The sequence below is a fragment of the Peromyscus maniculatus genome, chromosome 20 (assembly GCF_049852395.1).
Source record: "Peromyscus maniculatus bairdii isolate BWxNUB_F1_BW_parent chromosome 20, HU_Pman_BW_mat_3.1, whole genome shotgun sequence".
Classification (NCBI taxonomy): Eukaryota; Metazoa; Chordata; class Mammalia; order Rodentia; family Cricetidae; genus Peromyscus; species Peromyscus maniculatus.
In genome coordinates, this window is record NC_134871.1 from 72,354,120 (window position 1) to 72,380,770 (window position 26,651).

Consider the following 26,651-nt stretch of genomic DNA (forward strand, 5'->3'; position numbering starts at 1 on the left):
CCCCCCCGCCATGATTTTGGGTGGCCTTTAGAAGATTTATTTGTGAAGAATGGCAATTACACTGCACTAGGATTGTAGAGCAACAGATGTGTCTATGGAGCTGGGTTAGGAAGATGTGTGTACATGTATTTTACACACATCCATACACACACATGTACCTGGTGATAGTAAGTTTGGGGGTGACTGTCCCTTATTCTCTAGCTCATACTTTAATCTTATGTTCTAGTGACTGTTTACTGATAGCCTTTTCCCTGGATGTTTTGAAACCCATTTATATTCTTGTCCTGAAATAATTTAGAAAAGTTAACTTAGAAAGTTGGAGTTTGACATTTTTAGAAAAAATAGAAATCAACCTGTCCAAATTCCTCAGACAAACTCTTAACCGTGTATCCACTCCATTCATTCACCAAGAAAACCCTCGACAGCTGGGCCTGCATGGAGTGGTTATATTTGAGGGTTGTTCACAGGGGTTACAATATGACAGTCCCCACCCCTACCAGGCACCAGGATAACAGTAGGGACTTAAACAGCACCCCAGTTCTCCAGCTCTTCAGCCTGAGCCATCACATGCTATCAGTCTTGTAACTTGCCTCTGGGCCCTAAGCCAGGGCTCGGGCAGAAAGACAGAGGGACAAAGAAATGGGTTACATTGCCACCTGAGAAGCCTCAGAGGGGAGGACCCAGCCCCAGTTTCCCTCTCCTCAAGTGCAAAATGTGTAAACAGTGAACGGAAAATAAAAGTGCAGTCTTAGGTGGATCCTCGCCTGCCCCCCAGTGTTGAGGGGGGACAGTGCAGAGACAAGCCTGGCTTTTCTATTGCCTAGTTGCTTGCTGAACATAAGGAATGGGGTGAAGCAGGAAGGGACCAATTTCCTTTCCTCGTGGCTCTAGGGTAGAACTTGGAATCATTTGTTTCCACAGCTGCCAGTGTCCCTAGAACGTATTCGGGAATTGGTCAGGGGGTCCTTCACTCTCAAGCCTGACTTAAGGCTCAGAAAGCCCCATCTATCTGTTGATTATGTGGCGCATATATATTATTTATATAAATATTTCTCTATGTACAAGGAATAAGAGTGTCTTTCATGGAGGAAGGAAGGCTGGGGGCCGCAAGGCATCAATGCTGTTGGAGTTGTCCAGTTCAGTGCTGTCACAGTCTGAGTCCTCAGGGTTGAGGCCCTGTGAGGAAGAGCAGAAACGCAGTGAGGGGAGGGGGCTCAGCAGCTCAGCATTAACTAACACTGGAGGCTTTGATACTACTGCTTATAGGTTGTTCACATCATGCTCCAAGGCACTTTGCTGACAGGAGTTCATAGCTGCCTTAAAGTTGAACAATATTGGATGCTCTGGAACTGTAGGCCTCAAATTCCATTTACATGGATATCTCTTTTTCATTGCTATGGAAGAAACTGGCTTCGAACCTTGAGTGGCTTGAAGGCCTGTCTTCCTAACAGATTTTCAAATGACTGGGTATTTGTTCCCAGTTTATGTCAGAGTCTGGCAGCTTTGCTTCACTCACCTGCTCACCTCTAAGTAGATCCTGGTGTTGCATGGGCAAGGAGCTGGTTTCGGGGTCAGGACCCACCTCTGAAGCAGGTGGGTCCAGTGGGATTTCTGAGCCCTGGGAGCACATGTCATCAGACCTTTCATCTGGCCGCTCATCAGTGTTGGTACTGCCAACTTCTGGTGTGCCACTGGGGGAAGGCTCACTAGCTGTACCTTCCTCCACGTCTGATGGGTTCTCTGAGCTGAAGGTAGATAGTGACTGACGCATGTTCGGGCCCTGAGGCCACCTAAACGTTGAGGCATGGTTACAGCTTCTGTGGTCCTTTACAGTTCCCAAAGCAAAAGATGCCATTATCCCACCACACTTACCTCTGACTTGGGGGCAGCTCTACTTCACTATCAACCTCTCCTTCCTCCTCTTCAGATGAGATACCGCGTTTCTACAGTAGAGATGGGTGTGTGTATGTGTGTGTGTATAAACCAGTCAAAAATGGCAAGAAGTCATTAAGAATTGGGGAAGGGTACATAGTTGGGTGGGTTATAGCACTCGGACCCCCTAGGGAGATTGAGGAGAAGGGGAAAGGAGAGAGGACCCCCCCCATACTTTACCTGACTCCGAGTCACTGCAGCCCTGTACAGCAGTGCAGCTGGGGTCAAGTGCTGGGACCCAGCCCGACTTCCTCCCCGGCCTGCAGTCCCTTCCCTTCCAGTTCCCAGCAGCAGCCCCACGCCTTCACCAGGTCCTACTGGTGGAGGTGGTTCCCCTTTGGCCCCCCCAGGTGAATCTGGGCTGGTGGAACCAGGAGCTGATCCCTCACTTGGAGGAGTATCGCCCTGGGGTGGAGGAGGTGAGCCAGGATCCCGAACTCCCCCGGTGGCTCCTCGGCCTCTGGCTCCCAGTGCTGCTGACAGAAGGTCTGGGGAGGAGGACGACATCTTTCGCAGTAGAAGGTCATGGTGGAGTCCGCGGAGAGCAGGGGGGCAGGCATCCCAAGCTGGAGGGCCCACTCCCAGACCCCCTGGGCTTCCTAGTCCTCCAGGCTCGTGGGGGGGCAATGCTGCTCGAAGCCCAGGCAGGTCTCCACAGCTGCCCTTGGCACTGGCCTTTCGGTGCCGGGTCTTGCCACGACGACTCCTTCCTGGTGAGGGGGGACCCTTAGGACACCCAGGAAGCCCCACCCCACTTAGGGCTGCATCTAGTTTAGGTAGCAAAGACTCTGTCTTGAGAATATCTGGCCTGGAAGGGGAGGGAAAGTACAAGGTTGAGATGAGCGTTACAAACCGTCCCCCACTAAAGACAACACGTTGCCTCGCCAGTGTCCCTCCTGCAATGTGCAGGCCTCAGCCCTCAGAACCCCACCTTTTGCTGTGGGGTGACAGTTTCTGTGGCACATTCCTTTTCTTGATGAGCTTCTCCATGGTGTTTCCGTGTAGGAGGCCGCGGGATGGGTGTGACTTCAGGAGACCTGGGCACCTCCTTTCTAAAGCCTGCTCTCGCCTAAAAATCGGGACAGTTTGTTGGGTCTCCCAAGTTGGGTAGCTTCTTGGAAAGCAGGGATGTAGTGCTGAGGGGAGTTTGTTACCTGAGCAGTTCCCGTTCTTTGAGCTCTAGCTGCAGCATGAGGGCGTTCAGTTCCATGTACAGGTTGTTGGCTCTCTCCAGCTTCCGCTCATAGTGCTCCCTGATGTCCAGGGCGTGTCTGAAAGAACAGAGGACTTTGCTGGGTTCACCTGCTGCCCTGACGGGCCCTGCTGTTTAACGATTCCCTCCTGAGTGGGCACATACCTGAGCTCCTCCCTTCTGCGCATCACCAGCTCCTCTTCTAGGCGGTGCAGACATGTCCCTTCTGACTTGATCTTTTCAAAGTGCAGTTTTACTTCTTCCCGCCACTCTGCCTAGGGATGGAGAGACGTGGGGTGAGCACCATGTCCCTGTCACCTCACAGACCTGTGCTCGTGGGAGGTTGCCCGCCGCGTCACTGTTAGAGTTGGAGTAAGAGGGAGTGGGACACATCCAAGGCTCTGACATGTCTAAGGGTCAGGGATTCGTTGTTCCGCCCACAGCACACCTGGGACTTAAAGTAGGTCTCCTGGGGTGTGGAGAGCACGTCAGCTGAGGCGATGTCCAGGTGCAGCAAGATCTGTCGGAATGAAGGACGGTTTCGTGGTTTGCTGTTCCTATAAGGAATGGAGTTGATAAAATTTCAGGGGTGGGGAGGGATTAGAAAGGAAGTAGAGCTCCTTTCCCAGTGAGTCATGTCACCACCACCACCTGTCAACATCCAAATACTAAGGGAGCCTATTTGACCTAATACTTTCTGTATGCACAAATAAAACCTTTTGATGACAGAGGGTGGTGGCATACATCTTTAATTCTGGTCTATATAGCAACTTCCAGACCAGCAAGTATGCATCTCCAAAAATAAGCCCACAAGTTTTAAATTAACCCATCAAAGGAAACATTTCGGGAATGGCACTGGCCAGTCTTCCTCGCTATCCTAAGGTCCTCTTGATGCTGAGCTAGTTCTGCTCAGTGATGATGCCTTTCTGCTTTACAGCAACCTGGCATGATAGACACTGCTCATATTTTATCAGCTAGGAAACAGGTTCAAAGAGGACACCATGATGCAACTCTTTGAATCTAATGTTTCTTGTTTGTCCATGGATCCTGTTCTCACTTGTAGTTCCCTTGGTACACATCCTGGGTCCTGGACCTTGGAGAGATTGGGGAGCTTTGGCTTGCTTTTGCAGTGGATTCCAAGCCTAGATATCTGGGTTCTTTCTAGATGCTGGCTTTCCTTCAGTTGCTAGCTCCTTGAGTTTGTCAGTCTAGTCTGCCAGCTAGGCCATCCTTACCAGCACTGGCGAAGCAGAATTTTAAAGCCATCTGGGCAGCTGGAGGGCACAGGCAGGTGGAGACTGTTGCTTCCTACACCCCAGATGATGGCTGAGGAATCTACGTCTTTGTAGGGAATTTCGCCAGTCAGTAGTTCCCATAGCACCACCCCAAAGGACCTGAGGACAAAAGAGGACATCTTTTGGGAGGGTTCCCTCCTGAGGTCCTGGTTGCTGCAGACCTTTATGACCTCTGTATAAGTCCTACAAGTACCACCCAGGTGCTTACCAGATGTCGACCTTCTCAGACACAGGCTCATTGCGTATCACCTCAGGGGCCATCCAGGCCACTGTCCCTGCAAAGGACATCTTGGTGCTCTTGTCACTCAGCTCCTTGGAAGTGCCAAAATCTGATATCTTCACCACATCGTCATAGGTGATTAGCATGCTGGTAAAGAATGCAGTCAGCCAGGATCCATACCCCTCCACACCCCCATTTCACTGCTCTCGGTGTCTTCAGGATACTGTTGGGAACACCTCATGTTGAGAGGCTCACCACAGTCCTCCGAAAGGACTGTCCGGTGGACTTAGGGTGGGACCTAAAATGCAGGGATGTGCTCACTGCCAGGGGTAGGTCACCTGCATGCACATCAGCATGCTTGCCTACTCACTTGGGAGATTTAAGGTCTCTGTGGATGATCTTGTGCAGGTGCAGGTAATTCATGCCACCAGCAATGCCCATGGACCAGTCAACCAGCAAGGAAGGGGTGACAGGACGGCCAGCCCTCAGCACCTCGTAGAGCTGGCCTTGGGCGCAGAATTCCATCAGTATGCAGTAGCAGGGAGCCTGTGTGCAGACACCCCTGAGCCAGACAGGGGTAAAGCCCTTGATTAGTTTACCATCTACCTTAACGTACCTGGGACCTACATTCCCACCCAGACCATGGGGGTCTCCTTTGAGAAAGAAGGGGAGATCTATTCCCAGGTGAGTGGAGTCCTGGGGCTTAGTATGGTGTTCCCAGTCCCTGCCCTGGACCTCACTTGAACGTGATGATGTTGGGGTGCTTCAGCTTTCGCAGATGCTTGATGTCGGTTTCCTTGAGGTCTCGAACCTTCTTCACAGCTACTTCTTCCCCGTGGAAGCGTCCCAGGAAAACAGCACCCTGAGCTCCTGAGCCTACCCACTGCAGGTCCAGGATCTCCTCAAAGGGGACTTCCCAAAGGTCTGTGGGTAGGAGGCACAGTGCCACAGGCTAGAAAGGTCTGCACTGAAGGCCCTGTGAGACACTCAAGGGTTGGGTGGATATGTCAGGGATGAGACAATGCAGGCCGGAAAGGAAATAATTGGGGTGGCCTCGTAGGAAGCTGGTTGGACCTAGGGGTGTAGCTCATTTGTAGAGCACTTGGCTAGCATGTTCTGTAAAACCTAAATTCCTGGGTTCAATTTCTCAGCACTAGGAGAAAATAATGTACTGAGGGTTCAGCTGTGCAGTAAAGCACTTGTCTGGCATGTAGTGTTTGTTTAATCCCAGCACTGGAAAAAAATGGGAAGGGAAATAAAGCTGATGAGGTGGGTAGGGGAGAAGGTAAGGGTGGTTGCTAAGTTTGGTAGTTCTGCTGAAGGAAATAGAGGCTGTTCCCACAGGGGTCTGGCCTACCTTCCTGCTGTTGCTTATGTTCTGTGGAGTAGGCTTTGCCAATCATTGTCCAGACAGGGCGCAGGCAGCCAAAGAGACCTTCAAGGAAGCCACTGCCACTCTGGCACTGCAGTCGCACCTCATCAGCACGAACTCTGGATGCTCGACTCTCCGGGGACCCAGTGGCTCCCCCTGGCCCACCGGCGTCTGGCTCATGTAGCTGCAGGACACTATTGGCGAAAGGCTCTGGGGGAGGCTCTCCACCTGGGGAGGGGCTGGGTCCTCCCCCGCCCTGCCCACCCAGAGGCACAACATCTCGAAGTACACATTGGGTAGGTGTTAGGTCCTTCTCAGGGGTGCAGTCGGAAGTGTCTGGATCCAGCTTTCGCATGGAAGCCTCACTTAGAGTAGACACAAAACCCCCAAAGGAAGGGGAGGGTGTTCGGGTCTCATGGAGGCAGGCCATGGCCTCTGGAGCCAGGTGTGCTGAGCAGCGGGCCCTGTGGGGGATTAAGGAGGGAGGGGCCATCAGCCACAGTCACTGCGAAGAGCTCACAGTACCTAGCTGGAGTTGGCCTGTGTATCACTCTCAGTACCCTACCGGAAACCTGATTCAGCTGAGCTTCCTCTTGGTATCTATTAGTGATGCAAGCAATACTCTGGTATACAAGTAATATACTTGAGTATCATCAGGCAAAGAGAAGTAACAAACCCACTCAGGTGTTGATTAAAGAAAGTTACAGAAATGGTTCAGTAGGAAAAAGTATTAGCTGTGCAAGCCTGGAAACCTAAGATAAATCACTGAATTCCTCAGTGGAAGGAGACAACTCCCAAAAGGACCTGGCTCCCACTTTTTTAAGTATTAAACTCAAGTGCAAAGGCTACAGTAATAGAATATAAAGACCTCAGCATGTGCAAGGCCCTGGACCCAACTCATTACTGCAAAAGGGTAGGTGGCGGTGGTGGAATCAGGTTTCATCATACAAAATTTAACTACGTACTTGAATCCCTGGGGTTCATGCCCAGCATGGCAAAATCAAAAACAAAAGCCAGGGTTGGAGAGATGGCTCAGCAGTTAAAAACACGTGCTGGTCTTATAGAGGACCTACCTTTGGTTCTCAGAACCTACGCCATGGCTCACAATCATCTGAAATTCCAGTTGCAGGGGATCCAACACCCTCTAGTGGCCTCCCTGGTCATTCACTGTACACACATGGTGCACTCATGTATATGCACACACTACCCCAATACAATAATTAATTAATGAAAAAAAACGGTGCCTGGTGTGGTGGTGCACACCTTTATCCCAGCACTGGGGAGGCGGGGCTGGTGGGTCAGAACACCCGGTGTGTATAGTGAGACCTTGCCTTAAAGCAGCTGCAGTGGGTTCCTCTTTGTTGTGACTTGTCATTAAGCCCCGCAGCACCCATTCTTGTCAGCTGAGGTTCAGTTACAGATGTCCTGAGTCACTTTCCCCACCGCGTTTGGATACAGTGTCTCTCAATGTAGGTCTGGCTGTCCTGGAACTCTATGTAGACCAACCTGGCCTTGAACTTACAGAGATGTGCCTGCCTCTGTCTCCCTAGTGCTAAGATTAAAGTTGGACACTACTAAAACCAGCCTGGGTGTCAGACACTTTTACCTGGATCTCAATCTCAGACACACTCCTTCATGTTGAATCATACATGGTACTAGCGGGCTTTTCCACTCAGACACTCAGATAATGTTCCTGGGCTTCCCCAGTCAGCAGTCACTGAAGCCTTCTCAGGAACAGTCAGTTCAGGACTTACATCTGGGCCCTTCTCTCTTCTCTGTGCTGATAGGTAAGTGATCATGTCCAGAACCATAACCACAGAGCTGTGCTATCCCCTCATCATAGTTGGCAAAAGGGGGTGGGGCTTATCCAATGGGGTTGGTGTGAAGCTCTGACCCTCAGCTTCATTCTCCTGAGGTCTCCCTTCATCTTCTGCTTTCTGGAGGTCAAAAGAGGATTCATCTCTTTTTTTTCCTTTTCCTTATCATCCCACCTCTAGCTCCCCAAACCAAGATTTCCAGGCAATAGAAATATGTCCCAGTTCATAGCTGTGTGCTACTTAAAGTTCACTATTAAAATGACAAGTCTAGGCCAGGCGATGGTGCACACCTTTAATCTCAGCACTTGGGAGGCAGAGGCAGGTGGATCTCTGAGTTCAAGGCCAGCCTGGTCTACAGAGCGAGTTCCAGGACAGCCAGGGCTACACAGAGAAATCCTGCCTCAAAAAAGCAAACAAATAAATGGACTGAGGATGTGACTTAGTTTGGTAGAGTGCTTGCCTATAATGCAAAAGACTCTGGACTGCATAAACCTGGGCATGGTACACAGGTCTGGAACTCTAGCACTTGGTGGGTAGAGGCATTAGATCAGACATTCAAGGTCATCCTTGGCTAAGTAGTGAACCTGAGGCTAGCCTAAGCTACATAAGCTTCTGTCTCCAAAAATACATAACCACAAATCCAGCTGGGCCTAGTGGTACATACCCTATATTCCAGCAGTTGAGAGGCAGAGGCAAGAGGATCCTGAACTTGAAGCCAACATGGGCTACACTAGACCCTACCTCAGAGAAAGAAAGGAACAAACAAAAAACAGCCATATAAACAGGTCCTGGGTCTGGTCCCTAGCTGGTACAACAAAAGCAATAGCAACAAACTCTAAATTTTACATTAGATTCAGGCAAATTATAGCTGAGTGCCAATTTCCCCAGGTATACCAAGCCAACTAGTCAGCAGTCAGGCACAGCACACTCTTCCCCGATCTTCAGACTTAACTTCAGAACTTGACAGCAAGAGTCGTACTATTTTTGGGCTGGAGAGATGGCTCAGTGGTTAAGAGCACTGACTGCTCTTCCAGAGGACCCAGGTTCAATTCCCAGCACCCACATGACAGCTCACAGCCGTCTGTAACTTCTGTTCCATGGGATCTGATGCCCTCATACAGACATACCTGCGGGCAAGACACCAATGTACATAAAATAAAAAATGTACGAGTGTGTGTGTTCTGGATTTAAAAAAAAGAAAGGGTCATACTATTCTCCCAGCCCCATGTTTTGTTGGGTATCAAAGGATAAGATAGGGTGTTTCCTGATAATGATCCCTCTGAGGCAAGTCCTTCTTCAGCCCTTGAAGTCATCTGAGAATGAACTACAGTGTGTAGGGGGATGCTGTGGAGGTTTATGCTCAGAGCATGATGTAGAAATAAAAGACATTTGGGAAACTGACAATCTCAGCTCGCTTAATACCATTTGCAGCCCTTTTTCTGGAAGACTCTCACTGGGTATGGGATAGGTTCAGGATCTGCATAGGTAACAAGCACTTCCGTTTATCCGTGACTAGCACATCTGAAAATCCTACCTACCAGCCTGGGCTCAGGGGTTAAGAGTTGCTAGTTGCTCATGCAGACGATCTGGGTTCAATTTCCACATCCACATGGTGGCTCACAACCATCTGTAACCCTAGTTCCAGGGAATCCAACAGGCACCCACATAGTGCACAGACATGCATATAGGTAAAACAGTCATACTCATGAAGTACAATAAATAAAAAAAATTAAAAAATTAAATATTACACACCATCATTCTGTTTTCTCTAGTCCTGCCACTGCCTTAGCTGAGGCCTCATTAGCTGTCACAACCAGGCCTAGGACAAACGCCTCTTAAGTTCTCTTAATTTTCCATTCAGCTTCTGAAAGATCCAAAACATAAAACTCACCAGCCCTGTTTGCTTCAGATCCTTTGTGGTTCCCTTAAGTTGACAGCTAAGCCACCCTGAGTACCGAGCTCTATCAAGGTTCTGAATTAGGATGTCCAAAGACAATGCGAGCCTTTCCAAAGGTTATTCTGTATGTCAGCCTTTGGTATGAATGGACTGCTGCCATGAACCCTGAATACAATGTAACCCTGTCAGGAAGGAGCACAGCAAGGAAGAGGCCGAGTCCAGTCTCCAACAGCACATAAGCTGGGCATAACAACACATACCGGTAGTCCTAGCATGGAATGGAGAGAAGTTCAGGGTCATCTCTGGCTTCATAGTGAGTTTCAGGCTAGCTTGGGCTACAGAGTGAAACTGTCTTAAAATAAACCAACAGCTTGGGCATGGTGGCATACTCCTTTAATGCCAGCACTTGGGAGGCAGAGGTGGGCAGTTATCTGTGATTTTGAAACCAGCCTGGTCTACAAACTGAGTTTCAGGGCAGCCAGGACTGTTACACAGAGAAACCTTCTGTCTGGAAAAACAAAATCCAAAACAAAAGCAAACAAACAAAAAATCCATAAACTATAGGGATATTGTGATTGATTATTAGCATAAGACCAGCACGATACTGGATGTGTCAACATGCAGTCCTGGGGTACGGAGGGCTCACCACACCACTCTCTCCTTCCCGCTACAAATGCAGCCAACGGTTGCTGGCGAGGGGAAGGACATTTTCTTTGACGGTACAGCCACTGATAAGGTGCCCACGCTACTGTAAATTAACCCGAATTCAGGCTCCTATTAGCAAACCTAATGAAACTCTGTGGGTCACAAAAAAATGTGACAATGGGTATTGGTTGGGGAGGGGATAAGTAGGATGTGGGGGGAAATGTGACCAGGGTTATGGGGAATATGAGTGATCAAATACATTATATACACATATTGAAATGTCATAATGAAACCCATTATTATGTATAATTAATATATGCCAAGGGGCTGGAGAGATGGCTGGGGTTAAGAGTGCTTTCTGTTGTTGCAGATGATTGGCGTTCCGTTCCCAGCATCCACATGGTGGCTCACAACCCCCTGTAACTCCAGTTCCAGGGGATCCAAGGCCCTGCACACGCCAAGTGCCATAAGCTCATGCAGGCTCCCACATACACATTTAAAAATATGAAATTAAGAAACTAAAAATTATACAAATACAGTTGGCATTATTAGCCCTACAAAAGCGCAGTCACAGATGCATTCACCTATCGGTGGCGCCACGGCCACCCAGGTTACCCCTAGGTGTGCTGTTTATGCCTTCTTGTCTTCCCAGACTCACTTCCCGGAAGTACCAACCCTGTCTGGTTAATGCCCTTCTAAGTGGACAGGCCCTGGGCTTCCAGGTGGCTCGGAGCCACCTGAGTTGGAAACACTGCTCTACCCACCCAGGGCCACACATGCCCCGTGCATCTCTCAGTTCCCTGAATCCTCAGAACAGCCTAGCAAATAAGGCATTATTAGTCCTCTTATGGTCTAGAGAAAACCGAGGTCAAGAAATCAGGAACCACAGCCTCTGAATTGCCAACCTATCCCACGAAATCTGCGGCTTCGAGAGCGAAGGTGTCTATGATAACGCAAATTACAAACACAGACCAGCCTGCCAACGCACAGGAGAATTTCCTGCAAACGACCCCAAGGCTTCCGCCTCCCTCACCGCGGCCTCCAGGCTGGGGCTCTCGCATGCTCTCGGCCCACCTGCTGGACCGCCCGGCCACCACGGCCGACGGCCGCAGGCGGAGTGGAAGGGGTTACGGCCACAGCTCCCCCTCCCCTGCCGACCTCCTTCCCGACAGTCACGTGGTGCGGGGCTGGGGGCGCGGCTGTGGGAGGGGTCCAGGAGGGGAGAAGAGAGCAGAGCCGGTGGGGGGGAGGGCTGGGCGCTGCGGCGTAACCATGACGACTGGGCCCGTGAAGTCACCGGGACAAGATTAGCCTAGGGTCACGTGAACGCGAGGCGGGGGCGGGGCTCCACCGGCGCCCGCCTCTGACCTGGGCAGGCTCGGGAGTGGAGGCTCTGCCCTCAGGCAGGTGCGGACCCCGCAGTGGGTCCCACCCGGGTCCCCTGAGGCCCACCTTCCTCCGACCCCCGCATGCCAGATACTTGGGCTGGGCATCTGGTGGAGGGAGAGGGAGCGGGAGGGAGGACTCGCAGGGTTGCCTGGGGTGCGGGTACCACACAGAAGTTCAGAAATGGAGATGGAGACTGGGTGCAGAGACTGGACAACCAGCGCCAAACCTGGGGGATGGCCTGAAAAGATGGTTCTGAAAAACAGAGAACCCTGGGGAGACGGAGACGAAGAACACAGACCACTTTTCCCTTTCCTAGTTTGTTTCCTATCTAGAAGCTGAGTTTTAGGTATCAAACCACACACCATCAGGTTTTTAAAATGGTTTTGGCATCAGCCGGCCTGCAAACCAGGTTCAGTCATCCTCAGAACCAGTCTGCAGTTCTTCCTCCCTGGGATCACACCGGCAGCCCCAGAGGGCCCTGTGGTATCCAGGGCCAGCAGCTGGGGAGAGCCGAGAAGCCATTCCACCTGCTCGCCTCTTAGGGAGCAGCTGAGAAAGCAGGAGATGAGACCCAGGGAAAGGTAGGGCATTTAGCCATGCTCTGGGTACCATACCACCCCTCAGGCTAATGACAGCTCTTCTCCACTGACCTGAGAGAAGACAGGGAGAGCTGAGGGTCCCCAGGGAGAGTCCTCTTTCCCAGCAAATGTCCCCCTTTCTGCGTCCTTTATTCCCGCACCAGCTGTGTCTCAAGGTCCCCCCAGCTGGGTCTTGGCGCCGGAGCTTTGGGGGTGGCAGACTAGAAGCCCCAGGCCCAGACATTCGGTCACCCTGGGGGGGGGACCTGTCTCCCTGGGCATCAATTATGCAGTGCCTGGGGGGCACAGAGAAGGGGTTTCTGTCAGTCACTGTAAACCACAGGACCAAAGGTGGACTGTGCATGTGTTCAGTTCATTCAGGGCTCCACAGGAAGGCTACCGAGTTGCGACCTGGAAGTCGCCTTCACCGATTCCTGATTCCTCCTAGGCTTTCCTGCTTGAGGGAGACTGCAAGGCTGTGGCAGGTGAACTCGGAGTTCTTTCTAGCTCTCTCCTGCTCTAACAGCAGAATCCAATGGCTTGTCTGGTGGCCAGTCCTGGAGATTCTGCTCAGAGGTGTGGTCATCTGTCTGCCTTGAGTTCTCACACTGAACTCTCTTCCTGCCTGACCCTCATCTTCCTCTCAAGCTGAGAGGTTCCACTTTTGAGCAGAGGAGTGCAGAGGGAAGAGTGACCATGACTTGGGAATCCTGGTTCCCTGCCTGGCAGGCTCTGAGGCCCTGAAGGATGGGTGTTTTCGATGGAATCCTGGTTCCCTGCCTCGCAGGGTTGAGACCCTGAAGGATGGGTGTTTTTGATGGAGTCCTGGTTCCCTGCCTCGCAGGCTCTGAGGCCCCTGAAGGATGGGTGTTTTTGATGGAATCCTGGTTCCCTGCCTCGCAGGCTCTGAGGCCCCTGAAGGATGGATGTTTTTGATGGAGTGAGCTGTGCCTCTGGCCTCGGCCTACAGTTTACTGTTCCTTTTGACAGGACCCACGGCCCCTACCTCAGAGTCCTTCCAAGATGGAAAGGATTCCCACTCTTTTAGGGTCCTTGAGAAGGGAGATGCCTTTTGAGAACTGGGGGATCACAGGCCCTCAGGTTCTTGCCAGTCAGGCCCTGAGACCCCCTTTTATCATCTTTTTTGCTGGTAAGGTAGGAAGTGAAGGGTCTGGGTTCAGTGCTCTGTAGGGAAAGATTCACTGTAACAGCCTTGCCCTGGGCCCTTGAAGGTTGAGTCTCACAGAGACTCCTACCTGGCCTTAAGGGCTGAGGAGGGGTAGGAAGAGGAGGCAGGGGACACTGAGCCATGCCTACTGCTTCCCTGCCTCTGCTGTCTTCCCACCCAGCTAAACACCAGGTCTGTCTTTGTGGATTCCAGGGAGGCCAGCTCTCCTTTCCAACCAGAAAAAACGTAAGACTTGGTCTCGGATCTTCTGCTACCCCAGGACCAAGGATGATTCCAGGTTTCAGTGGCCACATGACAGTGGGCGTTCTGGAGGCCCCAGACCTGCTGTCTTGCCTCTGCAAACATCAGGGGAGGCCCGGAGCCCTGCACCTCATCCTTATCCCTAGCTGGTTCCTGCTGGGGTCTGCTCAGCTAACAGAGATCTCTCTCCTGATCGGCCTTGCTCAGGAGATCGCAGGGGCAGGAGCAGCATCGCATGGGCCATAGGGTCTCCCCACAGAGAGTCAGGCCTGAAAGAAGCTGCATGTAGTGAATACAGCACTGAATTTGCATTTTAAAAATATCTGAAAGGAACAATGTGAGCTGTAAACTCAGAGGCCAAGACCAACCTAAGCTACACAGGGAGACCCTGTCTTAAAAAGGTGACAGGTGAAAGTATGGATATTTCAACTTTTTTCTTTTTTAAATAAGGCAAGGTCTCATATAGCCCAAGCTGGACTTGAATTCCTGTCTCTCCCAAGTGCTGGGATTATAGGCATGCATCAGCACACATAGTATATCACTCTTCTTTTGGCTTATCTATATTACTTCAGTAATAATTTTGAGTTTCCTTAATATAAAATGTGATGGTTTTGTTTTTTACATGATTTTTTTAATTGCAAAAAATAAAACTTGTGTAATACCCATCCATTGCTGTCCCCGGCCGAGGCATGGGGGACTCACAGGCCTCAGGACCAGCAGAGGTTGGGATGCCATCTCTGCTTCTGATCGACTGGGTGACCTACAGTATGAGATCTGCTAACAAAGCTGCTTCTGTATCTAAGGGGCAGTGGACCCATGTCAGTCTTACATGGTGTATGGGTAAGACACAGGCCAGTGGGGCAGGCCTGGCTTCCAGTCCTAGGTCTAGTCACATGATGACTATTTTTTTGTTGTTGTTGTTGTTGTTGTTTTCTGAGAGAGATAGGCTCTCACCATGTAGCCCTGGCTAGCCTGGAGCTCGCTGTGTAGACCAGGCTATTCATAAACTTAGAGATCTGCCAACCTCTGCATCCTGAGTCCTAGGATTAACAGTGTTTGCGTTCATGCTGTACTTGGCCTCAAACTCTCAATCTTCCTTGCACTATTGATTATTTAGCTCATTGATTACTGAAATGTGCCACCAAGACTGGCCAACTAGTCTTGAATACCTAACTCATTTCAGTCTCCTTATACCTAAAGCTGAGATGATGACAAAGTAACTTAATGATGTTATATGAATTACTGAGGTAACCAAAAGTTCTTGGCCCAGTACCTGGTACACAGGATGCTCTCTATAAATAGCAGTCATGATGTTTCACACAAAGTACCAAGAAAAATTTTTCTTATGTCACCCAGACTAGCCTTGAACTTGCTATGTAGTCAAATATGACTATGAACTCCTAATACTCCTGCCTCTGCTACCCCAGTGTAAGATAAGTGAAGTGAACCACCACATCAAGCTTTATACAGCGATCGGCATCAAACCCAGGGCTCTGCTCATGGCTTCTTGCAAGCATGTTTGTTAGGCACTATACCAACCGAGCCACACCCTCAGACACAAAGTTTTTTCTTTTTAGTTTTTTGAGACAGACTCTATATGTAGCCTTCGCTGCCCTGAAACTTGCTATGTAGACCAGGCTGGTTTTGAACTGACAAAGATCCACTTGTCTCCACTGTGCTGAGATTAAAGGCATGCACCAGCCACCATACTTGCTTCCTTTACCTCCTCAAAATGAGAGGCAATACTGAGACACAGGAAGGGAGGTGGAGAAAAGGAACTGAAAAAAAAAAAATAGCAGAAAAATGCAGCCTGCCAGGCCTCCTGGTACAGGCCTCAAAGGTCCAGCTATTTAAGAGGTCTAGGCAGGAGGATTTAAGGTTCAAGCCCTGCCTGGACAACTTAGTGGTAGGTACTGTGTCTCAAAATAAAATTTGTAAAAAAAGAAGTTGAAGCTGGGCAGTGGTGGCGCACACCTTTAATCCTAGCACTTGGGAGGCAGAGGCAGGCGGATCTCTGTGAATTCCAGGCCAGCCTGGGCTATAGAGTGAGTTCCAGGAAAGGTGCAAAGCTACACAGAGAAACCCTGTCTCGAAAAACAAAAAAAATAAATAAAGTAAAATAAATTAAAAAAAAAAGTTGATGATGTAGTTTGGTGGTAGAGAGCTTGCCCAGAATGTGTAAGGCCCTGGGATCAATTCCTAATAACATAAATAAATAAAATGAAGGGCAGGGGTTCTTCCCTGGAGCTCCTCAGAACAGTGTTGCCATTCTCCTAACGCACACATGACCAGGCTTTCTGGGGGCAAGTGGACAGACTCTCCTAAACCCAGCACGTCCTCTGCTGGCATCCTTTCAACACATTACTTGCACCCATTCAAGGACTCCCAGAAAAGCTGCACCCCAATTCTCTTACTCTTTAGGCATGGACAAGAAAGAGGCAGAAGTGGATGCTAGAATTTGGGGTCCTCTCTCACCACTCCTCCTCCTCCTCCCGAACCTCAGAGCAGTAACTGCCATTTAGAGGGTTTTCGCTACCGTGAAGACGTCTAGGAAATCCTGACCCACACCTTCCACCTCTGCCCACCAATGATGGGGGATTTCATGAGTGTTGGACCTTGGGGTCTTCCTGAAGCCAACAGTTGGCTGGGGCTTAGCTTGGGGCCCAGATCCATTCTCCTCCTTAAATGTGAGACAAGAGGGGGCAGGGCTCTTGAACCTGGAAACTTCAGTGTCTGGACGGCAAGACCCAGAGGGCACTTGGGCTCTTTCTTTCCCAAATGCTTGCTCCTGGTGAGCTTGGGTGACCCTTTGGCTGGAAACCAAAGCTTCCAGAACCATGGAGGCAACCCGGAGGATTGGAAGAGACACCCACTGTGGGTGCAGGGCCTGTGGTGTGTGAGACCTCATGTGCATGCTCTCCTGGTTGAAAGCCAAAGAGGCAGCAAACAGAGAGCGGCAAGGCTCCTCCCTCCATTCCTACCACTGCCTATGGAGCCCACCATCAGCCAAAGCCTTGACGATCAAGGTTGTAAGCCAAGGAGTTTGGTGAGTGTGTGAGAAAAGGGAGGGGTTTTCTGAAGCGCATGACCTGGGAAATGGGTTAGGGAAGCCAGGGGAGAGAGGGCTGGAGAGAGAGAAAGCCACATACAAATGGGGGAAGGGTGCAACAGCTGGATGATAGGGAATGCCACAGCTGGAGATTAGAGGCATTACAGATGGAAGGGGAGAGAAACCCCGCCAGGGCATGCAGGAATAGGTGCAGCCTAATTTTCAGGTGGAGCCTGATAGGTGCAGGTGTGGGGGAGGGGGTAGTGGGTACATTAGGCCTTGCCCTTCCTTCCCTTCCCTGGAGAGGGCCACAACTCTCCTCTCCTCTCAGTCTTGAGGATGAGGAGAAAAGAGGACGCGCTCTTGCCCGCTGTCCTTTAGTCTTTCCCTGGCCACCGTCACCCTCACATAATCCACCACAGCTCTGGAGGCTCTTGGTCTCCAAGCTTGGCCGCCGCATCCCTCAGCTGCGCCCCGCTCCTTCCTATCTCCAGGCGTCGGGTCCAGGTCCCCCGTTCCTCCATCCCACGTCCTCAGCATCCTCGAGTCACCTCCCCCTCCACCACGGAAAAACTGTATCCCGACCCTCCCTCCACACCAGGATCCCAAGACCCGAACCCATTTCTGCCCCCCACCCCCACAACTCGCCCAGGCTCTCACCTCGGGGGCTCCGCGGCCGCAGCACAAAAGGCGGCGCTGCTGCAGCTCCGCTCCGGATGCTGCTCCCGCCTCCTCCTCCTCCTTCCCTCCTCCCCCCGTTGCCCTCCACCGGACCCGGGGCGCTGTCACCGGCGATGCTCGTGCGGGGCTCAGGTGCACGGGTGTCAGCCCCAGCTTTTGGCCCCCACCCCCTACTCTAAGCCCCGTCCCCACTCGACTTGAACTCCCGCTCCTTCCAAGGCCCCCGCCCCTGGCCCCCCGGGACGGACACGCCCTGAGCGGGGGATGCTGCGCTGGAGCCGCCGGCCTCTTAAAGGAGCCCGCGGCTGCCATCCGGCGCGCTCCAGCTCGTTCCTGGCTCGCCGAGGCTCTGAGCCTCCTTCCTGGAGGTGTCCTACGGCAGCCCCACTTTGGGCCTCATGCGGATTCTGTAGGGGCCCCTGTGACCTGTCTACAGACTTTGCTACACCCCGAGAGGGCAGCTCCCCAGACCGCGCACACAACGCTCTGGCGTTGGCCCCTTCTCATACCAGTCTCGCCAGCTGGTCTTCTCGTCACTGCTCCAGTTTCACCCAATGGGAATGCACCCTGTCGGAGGTCCTTTCCCACTTCGGAGCTCCTGGATGACCCCTCGTTATCATTCCGAGATTCCTCTACCTCCACCCTCATTCCCTTCTTGGCAAGGCATCGCTTCCTAGACCCATCCTTAAAACACTCTTTGAATCACGTTTTTCGGGGTGTCTCTTTCTTCCTCTGTCCAAGGTCACAAGATTTCCCCTACATCCTCCACCAGGGTGGCATCAAGACGTTGGGGATCCGAAAGAACTTGTTCAGGCCTGCGGGCATTTTAGTTCGTTAATTGCTCTCGTGTTTTGTTTTCGTTTTCAGTGGGGACTAAGGAAGACTAGAGCAGAAGGTCCATCTAATGATCTCGGGCCCCCGATTCCCGCACAGTTAAAGGAAGGTTCACGCGGACCTGTCTAAAGAGTCGCCAACCCGGCCGGGCTGCTGCGTGCCGTTCATGAAGCGAGGCAAAGGACGAGCCACAAAAAAGCAGGGTTCAGATACGGAGGCCCGGGGCGCTAAGGGACTCATACTGTGGCTGGGGAGGCAGTTCCTGAAAAAAACTTACAACCCGGAGCCCTGGGGTGGAGGCGGCCAGGTGAGGCCCACCCTCTGGGGCAGCAAGAGAACCACGCCAGCGGCCTCCTCGGCCAATCACAACCCTCCCTGCAGGTGACCAATCGGCACGCGCCTAGAAGGGGTCGCTCGCAACGTAGCCAATGGAGCCGCCAAGCCCGCGGCGGCGACCGGGTGGCGCGCGGGCTCCTGGGTCCTGTAGTTCCGCGCCGGACGCGGCCCGTACCGCCCCGCCCCCAGCCGCCTTCACCCCGCCAGTGCGCATGCCCAGGGCCTGGGCCTGGGAGGAGGCCGCGCGCAGGGAGGAAGGCGGGACGACGTTAGAAAACAAACACCGCTGGTAGGTTGGGGAGCTTCCGCGGAGGGTCCGCTCCTCCCAGAGGGCGGCGCAGGCGCCCGGGCGAGCCACGCGGAGAGTTGTGGGGCGGGTAGCTCGGCTCCCGACGAAGACACCAGGAGCCGGGCGGGTGGGGGACTCCAGATCCCAGCATGCCCCGCGGCGGGCCCTCCCGGCCGCGACTCCGGGCTCGGCCCCGGCCCTAGCTCGTCGGCGGTGCACTGGGGCGCGTGGAGGCTGTAGTCACGGTGGCGCCCGCGGGGACGGAGGAGGGAATGAGTGAAGAGGAGCAGGGCTCCGGCACCACCACAGGCTGCGGGCTGCCCAGGTGAGCGGCCTCGTTTCGACCCCTGCGGGACGAAAAGTGCGAGGCGGTGCGGAGGGAGCGCGGCGCAGCCCCAGCATGCACCTGGCCTGAGGGTTGTTCCCAGCAAGCACTGGGGTAGTGGGCAGAGGTTCCCGGCATGCACTGGGTCAGTGGCCACCGCCTCCAGCTCTAGTTTGGGGTTGGCTTGATTCCCAGACTGCACTGGAGCCTTAGGCTTTATGCCCCGATGTTCAGTGCACTTGGTGGGTACTGGGTTCCCGAACTGCGTTGTGCCAGGGGGTAATGCACGTCCAGCCAGCACTAGGGCACAGTACATTCTCCACCTGCTTTCCCTCCTGCACCCTAACTCTTAACCCAGTCAATGGATGCTATGCTGCCTGGGGATCCACGGACTCTGTAATGTGGCTAGGTCTAATGTGACAGTGCTTGGTCAGGTGGGTGCCGAAAGGGGAAGTGTGATACTGGTCTGTGCCCCTCCCTCCCAGCATAGAGCAAATGCTGGCCGCCAACCCGGGCAAGACCCCGATCAGCCTTCTTCAGGAGTATGGGACCAGAATAGGAAAGACGCCCGTGTACGACCTTCTCAAAGCCGAGGGCCAAGCCCATCAGCCTAATTTCACCTTCCGGGTCACCGTTGGCGACACCAGCTGCACTGGTGAGGAAGGCTTGGGCAGCCTGGCTGGGGTGTGCATTCACGGGCCTGTGGTTTGATATCGTGAAATCGCTTCACAGTCCTCTTCCTTAAGGCCAGGGAGGGATGGAGAGATTTCAAGGGGAAAGCCATCGTCTGGATTGGAAGAACAGGACTGTGAGAAGGTGGATAGAGACTCACTAGTGAGAACAAGAAGTGTCACAGAGATCTGCTGCTCTTATCACCTTGGAGGAAAAGTAGATGAGACACTAACCCCCCTGCGGGAGCAAGCACACACTCTGCTGGCCTTCATGTCCCATGTTGAACATGAAGAGCTTAGTATCAGAAATTAAACGACTGACACACGATCACAAGCCTAGTGGCAGAGGAGAGAGCTTTGACTTCGAACCAATCCTTTGTTGTCTATTGCCTATTTACTGAGGGAAAAGGAAGTGCTTTTGCAGAGGAAAGGAAACTCCCCCCCACCCCCAGTGTTGGAGCTCAGAAGTCCTGCCTGGCATGGCTTAATTATGGGAGCTAATTGAGAGATAAGGGCTGTTCTAGTCCTATTTATATTGTTGTGATAAACTCCTCAACTAGAAGCAGCTTAGGGGAGGAGAGGGCTGGTTTATAGTCATCATGGTGGGGAAGGTAGAAACTCACATCCACTTCCAAGAGCAGAAGGAATGAGCTCATCCTTGCTGCCTGCTTGCTGTTCTACACCATTACATCTGACCCAGGAACTCACTCCAAAGCCACAGAAGCACCGCAGGAACCATGGCAGAAACTCCATGTTCCACGTTCAGGACCACCTGCCTAGGGATGGTACCACACAAGTGGGCTGGGCATTTCTACCTCAGTTAGCAAAAAAGACACCCCCCCCCCATGTCCACAGGCCAGTCTGATCTAGGCAGTTCCTCAAGTGAGGCTCTTCCTTTAGATGATCCTAGGTTGTGCCAAGTTGACAGGTAGAGCTAACTAGGTCAAAGGCTATTCCAGCAATCATCAGAACCCTTCCAGTCTCGGCAGGGAGGCTGGTCAGAGGGCTGTTCACTCCCTCTGGCTGTGAGGAGAGAGGCTGTGGGGGCTGGTTCTCTGCTGTCCTGCTGGTGACCTCCAGTGTTGCCCACACCCCTTTTCTTAGGTCAGGGCCCCAGCAAGAAGGCAGCCAAGCACAAGGCAGCTGAGGTGGCCCTCAGACACCTCAAAGGGGGGAGCGTGCTGGAACCAGCCCTGGAGGACAGCAGGTGAGGGCAGAGCAGCCAAGGCACACTAGACGCCCTGCTGAGAACCCAGCTCCTCACTACCTACTTCTCTCCCTGAGCCCAGCCTGGTGACTCTGGTGGCCTTGACCTGGTCCCTTCCTGAGAATTTCCTCTAGAGCGTTGGAACAGGGTGTTTCTAGGGTGCCTCAGGGTAACAACCCCTTTGATGGGTGGTGGCTGCTCTTGGGGGAGTAGGGCATGGGGTGGAGGCTGAGGCTGGTAAGTTGGTCACAACCTGCCCCTTTCTAGCAGCATGACTGCCTCTTCCACATTCAGGCTGCAGCTGCTTGTTGGGTAGGAATGGGCTCTTTTCTGAGCCCCTACCCCAGCCTCAGTGCTTTTGAGCCATTGTGGGTCAGCAGAGGCTCTCTGGAGTCTGGATTAGGGGGAAGGAATTCTCTCGGGATGGAAAGGTCAGAAGGACCTCTCACCCCCATTCCCTTCTACATGGGTGTGAATCCAAGGCTCCCTTCCCCTCGGGAAGTCCTTTCTCTCTCCTAGACTCTTCACTGCCTGAGGACTCGCCTGCCATCGCTGCAGAAGTTGCTGCCCCTGTTCCATCTGCTATACTAACCAGGTATCTTGAGTTCCCTGACATCTCAGAGAGGGAGGTGTTAGCCACTTAGCCCTTGTACCCAGGCAGATTCAGTAAATTCAGTACATATTGGAATAATTGGAAAATTTGCACCAGCTCGTTGGTAAACTTGAGATAGGAGGTAATTTATGATGTTTAAATGGCCATGTAAAGGATCTTAGATTTTACAGGCTCCATTTTCTGAGGTGGCCACAGCAGGTACCATGTTTGAGACCCAGAAGGTACTTCCAGGACTTTACCTCCGTCATAAGGTTGCTGCTGAAGTATTTCCATATCGAAATGCTCTTGGGAATTATTAGCAGAGGCTAGTGTGATGGGGGTGGGTGGGAAGCAAGGCTGGATGTTTGGACAGAGAGCTGCATGCTTGATGAGAAACTGGGAGATGGCAGCAGTGGCTGGTATTGAGCCCATGACCAGCCCAGAGGAACCATTTTCCTCAGCATTGTCTGGGCCCTTTTTCCTTCAGGAGCCCTCCCATGGAGATGCAGCCCCCTGCCTCCCCTCCGCAGTCTGAGTGCAACCCTGTTGGAGCTCTGCAGGTGTGGCCCATCTTCATTTTCACGTGTGCTGTGAGGCAGGGGTGTGTATGCTTTGGCTCCTGGGTAGAAGGCCACGTGGCTAAGGGGCCCCTCCTCACTTATCCTTGGGCTCCCTGTGTCTCCTTTTCAAGGAACTTGTGGTGCAAAAAGGCTGGCGTTTGCCAGAGTACATGGTGACCCAGGAGTCTGGGCCTGCTCATCGCAAAGAATTCACCATGACCTGCCGGGTGGAGCGCTTCATTGAGATTGGTAACGGGGAAGGGGGTTCACTCATCCTGTTTCTGCCCCACCTGACCCTGGGCACAGGTGGCTCTTTGCCTGGCTGTGCTCTGTCCCAGCTAGATTTGCTTTCGGCCCCTTGCTCAGCTCTTACCCGTGCCTTCCTTGCCCCTGCCCATCTTTCTCCCTCTCTTCTTGCACACCAGCTGCTCAGTTAAAAGGACAGACCTTCAGCTCCGCTTTGCAATGATATCCCATTGAGGGACCCTCAATTCAAGTATAATCTGGAGGGAAAGTATTGGCCTGTTAGAAATCCCCATATCCGGAAATCTCTTCCTCACGATCAGGCAGTGGCACTTCCAAAAAGCTGGCAAAGCGTAATGCAGCAGCTAAGATGCTGCTTCGAGTGCACACAGTTCCTCTGGATGCCCGGGATGGCAACGAGGCAGAACCCGATGACGATCATTTCTCCATTGTGAGTAGTCTGTGTGGGCTTGCCATGTGGTTCTCACTGCAGGCCACGCTGGGGAATGGGTTGGAAGTAAGTCTGGACCTGCTTCTCTTCCAGTTTTCTTACCAAACCCCAGGGCTTCCTGAACTCGTGAGCCCAGCAGCCCCTCAGCCTGTGCTGTGCTTACTGGTGAAAGCTCACCTAGGGAAAAGCCCCTGTAGGCAGCTTTTACTGGGGTGAGGAAGGCTGCCTGGCCACCAGACCAGGTCCAGAAGGTAGGGCACGCCAGAGGCTTAGGTCCCACAGTCACCCGTGGTCTCACTCTCATCTCATTAGGGCGTGAGCTCCCGCCTGGATGGACTTCGGAACCGGGGGCCAGGCTGCACCTGGGATTCCCTGCGCAATTCTGTGGGAGAAAAGATCCTGTCCCTTCGAAGTTGCTCCGTGGGTTCTCTGGGGACTCTGGGCTCTGCCTGCTGCAATGTCCTCAGTGAGCTCTCTGAGGAGCAGGCTTTCCATGTCAGCTACCTGGACATTGGTATGGCCAGCTAAGGGAATGGGGGTGAGGGGACAGGACCAGAGCAAGTACAAAGGGGTCAGGAGATGGGTGACACACACCCTATTCGGTACCCTCCCAGCCACTGCCTCCCTTCTCTTGTTTGGTTTCTAGAAGAACTGAGCCTGAGTGGGCTCTGCCAGTGCCTAGTGGAACTGTCCACCCAGCCAGCCACTGTGTGTCATGGTTCTGCAACTACCAGGGAGGCAGCCCGAGGTGATGCTGCTCGCCGCGCCCTACAGTACCTCAGGATCATGGCGGGCAGCAAGTAGTGCCCTGGCTGCAGTGATGGATGTCACATGTTACTTCTTGCTCCTCCTGACCATGTATCACCCTAGCTCTGGAACCCTCCAGAGGTGCCATCTCTACCTCTGGCACAGACTGCCTGCCTTGAGACTGAGGAAGGCATAGGCAAGCAAGGAGCCATGAACCACAGGGCCCCACCCAGCACAGGATTTGCTCTCATTCTATGGATGATGAATGAAAAGGAAATTGGAATTCTATTGGAATCCAGAATGAACGCTGCTCTTTGGCTTCCGAAACCCTGCTTTCTTTGGCCATGGGTCATGTGGTTGTCAGAGGAATAAACATGGTGTGTTTATTCTTCTGCTGAACTCCCTGTTGTTTTTGCTGCGGGCAGGAGGCTAGGTACAGTTAGCTGGGGACCCTTTCAGCAGAATGGCTGGAGTCTGATTGAGTGGAGGTGAGGTGAAGGGGCCATGCTTTTCATCCTTGCTCCACCCACTCCCTGAAAGTCTTGTCCAAACACATGGATTCAGAAGCGAGACCATTTTATTGGGGGGCACCTGTGGCACATAGGGTGGTGACTTTGCATGCAGACATCACAGGGATGATGCTGTTACTTCTTCCCAAAGCGCTGAGGGGCAGCCAAGCTCCAGAACGCTCTAGCCGGGGGACTTAGCTGCTCTTTGCTCCAGGACCCCCAAGCATTTCTGCCAAACCTTTGGAGAGATTCATCTTCAGTTGAAGCTACCTCTGTCTCACCTTCCTTCACCTCTTCCTCTGCCCTCCACCCTTCCCAGCCTCTGCCTGCTGAAACTCACCTTTGGGGATGAAATAGGAAGGCTGGGCTCCTGCCAGGTCTCTCCATGGCCTGGAGCAGAAAACGCAAGAGGGACCCAGGAGTCTGGGTATACTGTACTGGGTGGGGTCCCCCATCTTCTTCCTGTGATGAGAGGATGACAGGGAGGGGAAAAGGCAACGTCCTCCTGGACACTGAAGACACAAGGAAAAAATGGCTTCTAGGGGCAACTTGCATAGGCTAAGGAGCCATTTCCCTTAGAAGACAGAGCTCATGACGACCTCAGCAGCCTGGGAGCCCCAAACCCTATCACAGGTTTCAGCTGAGGGGAAAATGGTTCGGAGAGAGGTGCTTACTCACTGCAAAGACTCCATCCCGGCTCCCTGGTTCTCGAGTGTGGCCCCAGTCCAGTAGCAGCAGCAGCAGCAGCAGCAGCAGAGCAGCCCGCTTGGAGTCCATGCTGCCATCCACCTCCCCCTGGCACACCATCCTCTTATACCTGCTGTCCCCACCCCCACCCCAGCAGCAGCCCGAGGGGAAATCTAGACAGGCAATAGAAATGCATGGCTCTATTAAGAGCCACCTGGGACCCCCTCCCAGACCCCCCTGGGGACTTTCTGCTCTCAGCTTCCTACCCCCAGCCTAAGCCTGGAGTTATAGACTTTATTAGATGCATAAATCCTGTCTCCAGAGCTCAGGAAGCATCATTAATTGCAGATGGTTTGTCAGAGCTAGGCCCTGGGGGAGTCTTATAAGAACCCCTAATCCTTCAGCAGGTTGGAGAGCTTCAATTGATCAACTCTTGGTCCTGACTGGAGAAACTCCTGTCAGGACTGAGTGTTATTTCCTAGATGGGAGGGAACTAGGGTTAAGAGTAGGCTAGGATGATGACCCAGCTTGGTCCCTCCCCATGCCCAAGATGGGCAGTCAGGATCGCAGCCTATTCCAATCCCCCCACTCATTCTTATGAGGTTAAATGTGGAATCCCAACTTTTAAGATTTACCTATGGACAGTAAAGAGATACAGGTGATTTTTGGAGTCTTACTGAGTATAGGTGGCTGGTAAATTCTGTCGACCCGCCCATCTTTCCTAGAGAACCAGGGAATGTGAGGCCACAGCTGAAGCTCTGCTGCCACCTTGTGGCCACTACTCTTTACTGTCAGGTCCAACCATTTCCTTTTACAAGCCTGTCTAGGAGGATTTAAGGGCAGTTCTTCGGGCTGGATTGTTACGTTGTTCCTCTCCCCTCTGGTCAGCACTGCCTCTGCCTGGCTCTGGCTCTAATGGTACTACTGGAGCTAGTGACTAGGGTCCTGCTTCAGGGAAAGACGGAACCACTCCAGGTCAGAGAAGGGCCCTTCAAAGGAGCTAGTCCCAGCCTCACCTGCTGTGCAGGTTCTAGGGTGCCACATCTCTAGCCTAAACCAAAGGCGGCCCATGTCACGGTTCTGACTTAGCCATGAGCAAAGCAAGCCACCCACACTCAGCGTCACTTTCCTCACTTACATACAGGAACAATAAATGAATTACTTCCTAGGAGTAGCATTATTTGGGATGCCTTTTATAGCAAAGCACAGAGCTGGTCTTTTCCAAATGTCAACTGTGATTACCTTTGCCTTCCTCCCCTACACCAGTCCTGGGGAACTTACCATCTCCAGAGACTTTCTTTGGACACACTTCTCCCTGTGCTGAGCTTGGTGGCTCCCATCAGGGGTCTTAGCTTGTTTCATGGAGTCTCAGAACACCTCTCACCCCATGTGTAAAAGCCCTCTATGCATTCCTTCCTGTCCTTTTTGCTCAAGGGGAAGTACTTTATTGTAACTTACTTACATTTAGGCTTGCAGATAAGAGGTGTTTTTTAAAATTATTTAGTTAGTTTTGGGGTGTTGGGGATCAAATCCAAATCCAGAGCCTTGTGTATGCTAGGCAAGTGCTCTACTACAAAGGGGGCACCTCAGTTCTAGACTGGGTTTCCATCTGGAGGTTCTAGATACGATGCATCTCCGTATCAGTGCAGCCTAGGCTCGAGAACCTTCTGTGAGCTCTGTCTCACAGTTTTCCCAGAGCCTGTC

The 26,651-nt window shown here is 52.5% G+C and overlaps 3 protein-coding genes across 20 annotated transcripts; 1 reads left to right on the plus strand and 2 right to left on the minus strand.

The window, feature by feature from the left end:
• Window positions 1–426: 426 nt before the first annotated feature.
• On the minus strand, window positions 427–18,576 carry Map3k12 (mitogen-activated protein kinase kinase kinase 12). Of its 10 annotated transcripts, none has more exons than XM_076556915.1 (15): window positions 18,006–18,134; window positions 9,581–9,692; window positions 5,997–6,475; window positions 5,380–5,563; window positions 5,010–5,201; window positions 4,628–4,786; window positions 4,360–4,518; window positions 3,573–3,681; window positions 3,290–3,399; window positions 3,087–3,203; window positions 2,864–3,001; window positions 2,113–2,740; window positions 1,873–1,943; window positions 1,517–1,790; window positions 427–1,176 (listed from the first exon to the last, which is right to left on the minus strand). In XM_076556915.1, the coding sequence occupies exons 3-15, from the start codon at window positions 6,439–6,441 to the stop codon at window positions 1,081–1,083; spliced, it is 2,682 nt and encodes an 893-aa protein (XP_076413030.1). In that variant the 5' UTR covers window positions 6,442–6,475; window positions 9,581–9,692; window positions 18,006–18,134; the 3' UTR covers window positions 427–1,080. The 10 variants fall into 10 exon arrangements, with proteins under 10 accessions (XP_076413030.1, XP_076413029.1, XP_076413028.1 ...); XM_076556914.1 differs by lacking the exon at window positions 18,006–18,134 and adding an exon at window positions 11,404–11,519; XM_076556913.1 differs by lacking the exons at window positions 9,581–9,692; window positions 18,006–18,134 and adding an exon at window positions 18,452–18,576 and having other exon boundaries at window positions 1,525–1,790.
• Window positions 18,512–24,150, plus strand: Tarbp2 (TARBP2 subunit of RISC loading complex). Of its 8 annotated transcripts, XM_076556963.1 has the most exons (10): window positions 18,512–18,637; window positions 18,712–19,280; window positions 19,766–19,935; window positions 21,056–21,158; window positions 21,678–21,753; window positions 22,238–22,310; window positions 22,442–22,559; window positions 22,877–23,004; window positions 23,317–23,518; window positions 23,651–24,150. In XM_076556963.1, exons 6-10 carry the CDS (start codon window positions 22,248–22,250, stop codon window positions 23,806–23,808), a joined length of 669 nt encoding a protein of 222 aa, XP_076413078.1. In that variant the 5' UTR covers window positions 18,512–18,637; window positions 18,712–19,280; window positions 19,766–19,935; window positions 21,056–21,158; window positions 21,678–21,753; window positions 22,238–22,247; the 3' UTR covers window positions 23,809–24,150. The 8 variants fall into 8 exon arrangements, with proteins under 8 accessions (XP_076413078.1, XP_042120757.2, XP_042120756.1 ...); XM_042264823.2 differs by lacking the exon at window positions 18,512–18,637 and having other exon boundaries at window positions 18,873–18,955; window positions 21,661–21,753; window positions 23,654–24,150; XM_042264822.2 differs by lacking the exon at window positions 18,512–18,637 and having other exon boundaries at window positions 18,880–18,955; window positions 21,661–21,753.
• Window positions 24,151–24,310: 160 nt separating this feature from the next.
• Window positions 24,311–25,074, minus strand: LOC143269828 (pro-FMRFamide-related neuropeptide FF-like). Of its 2 annotated transcripts, none has more exons than XM_076556966.1 (3): window positions 24,939–25,074; window positions 24,601–24,722; window positions 24,311–24,498 (listed from the first exon to the last, which is right to left on the minus strand). In XM_076556966.1, the coding sequence occupies exons 1-3, from the start codon at window positions 25,065–25,067 to the stop codon at window positions 24,396–24,398; spliced, it is 354 nt and encodes a 117-aa protein (XP_076413081.1). In that variant the 5' UTR covers window positions 25,068–25,074; the 3' UTR covers window positions 24,311–24,395. The 2 variants fall into 2 exon arrangements, with proteins under 2 accessions (XP_076413081.1, XP_076413082.1); XM_076556967.1 differs by having other exon boundaries at window positions 24,935–25,074.
• Between the last annotated feature and the right edge of the window lie 1,577 nt (window positions 25,075–26,651).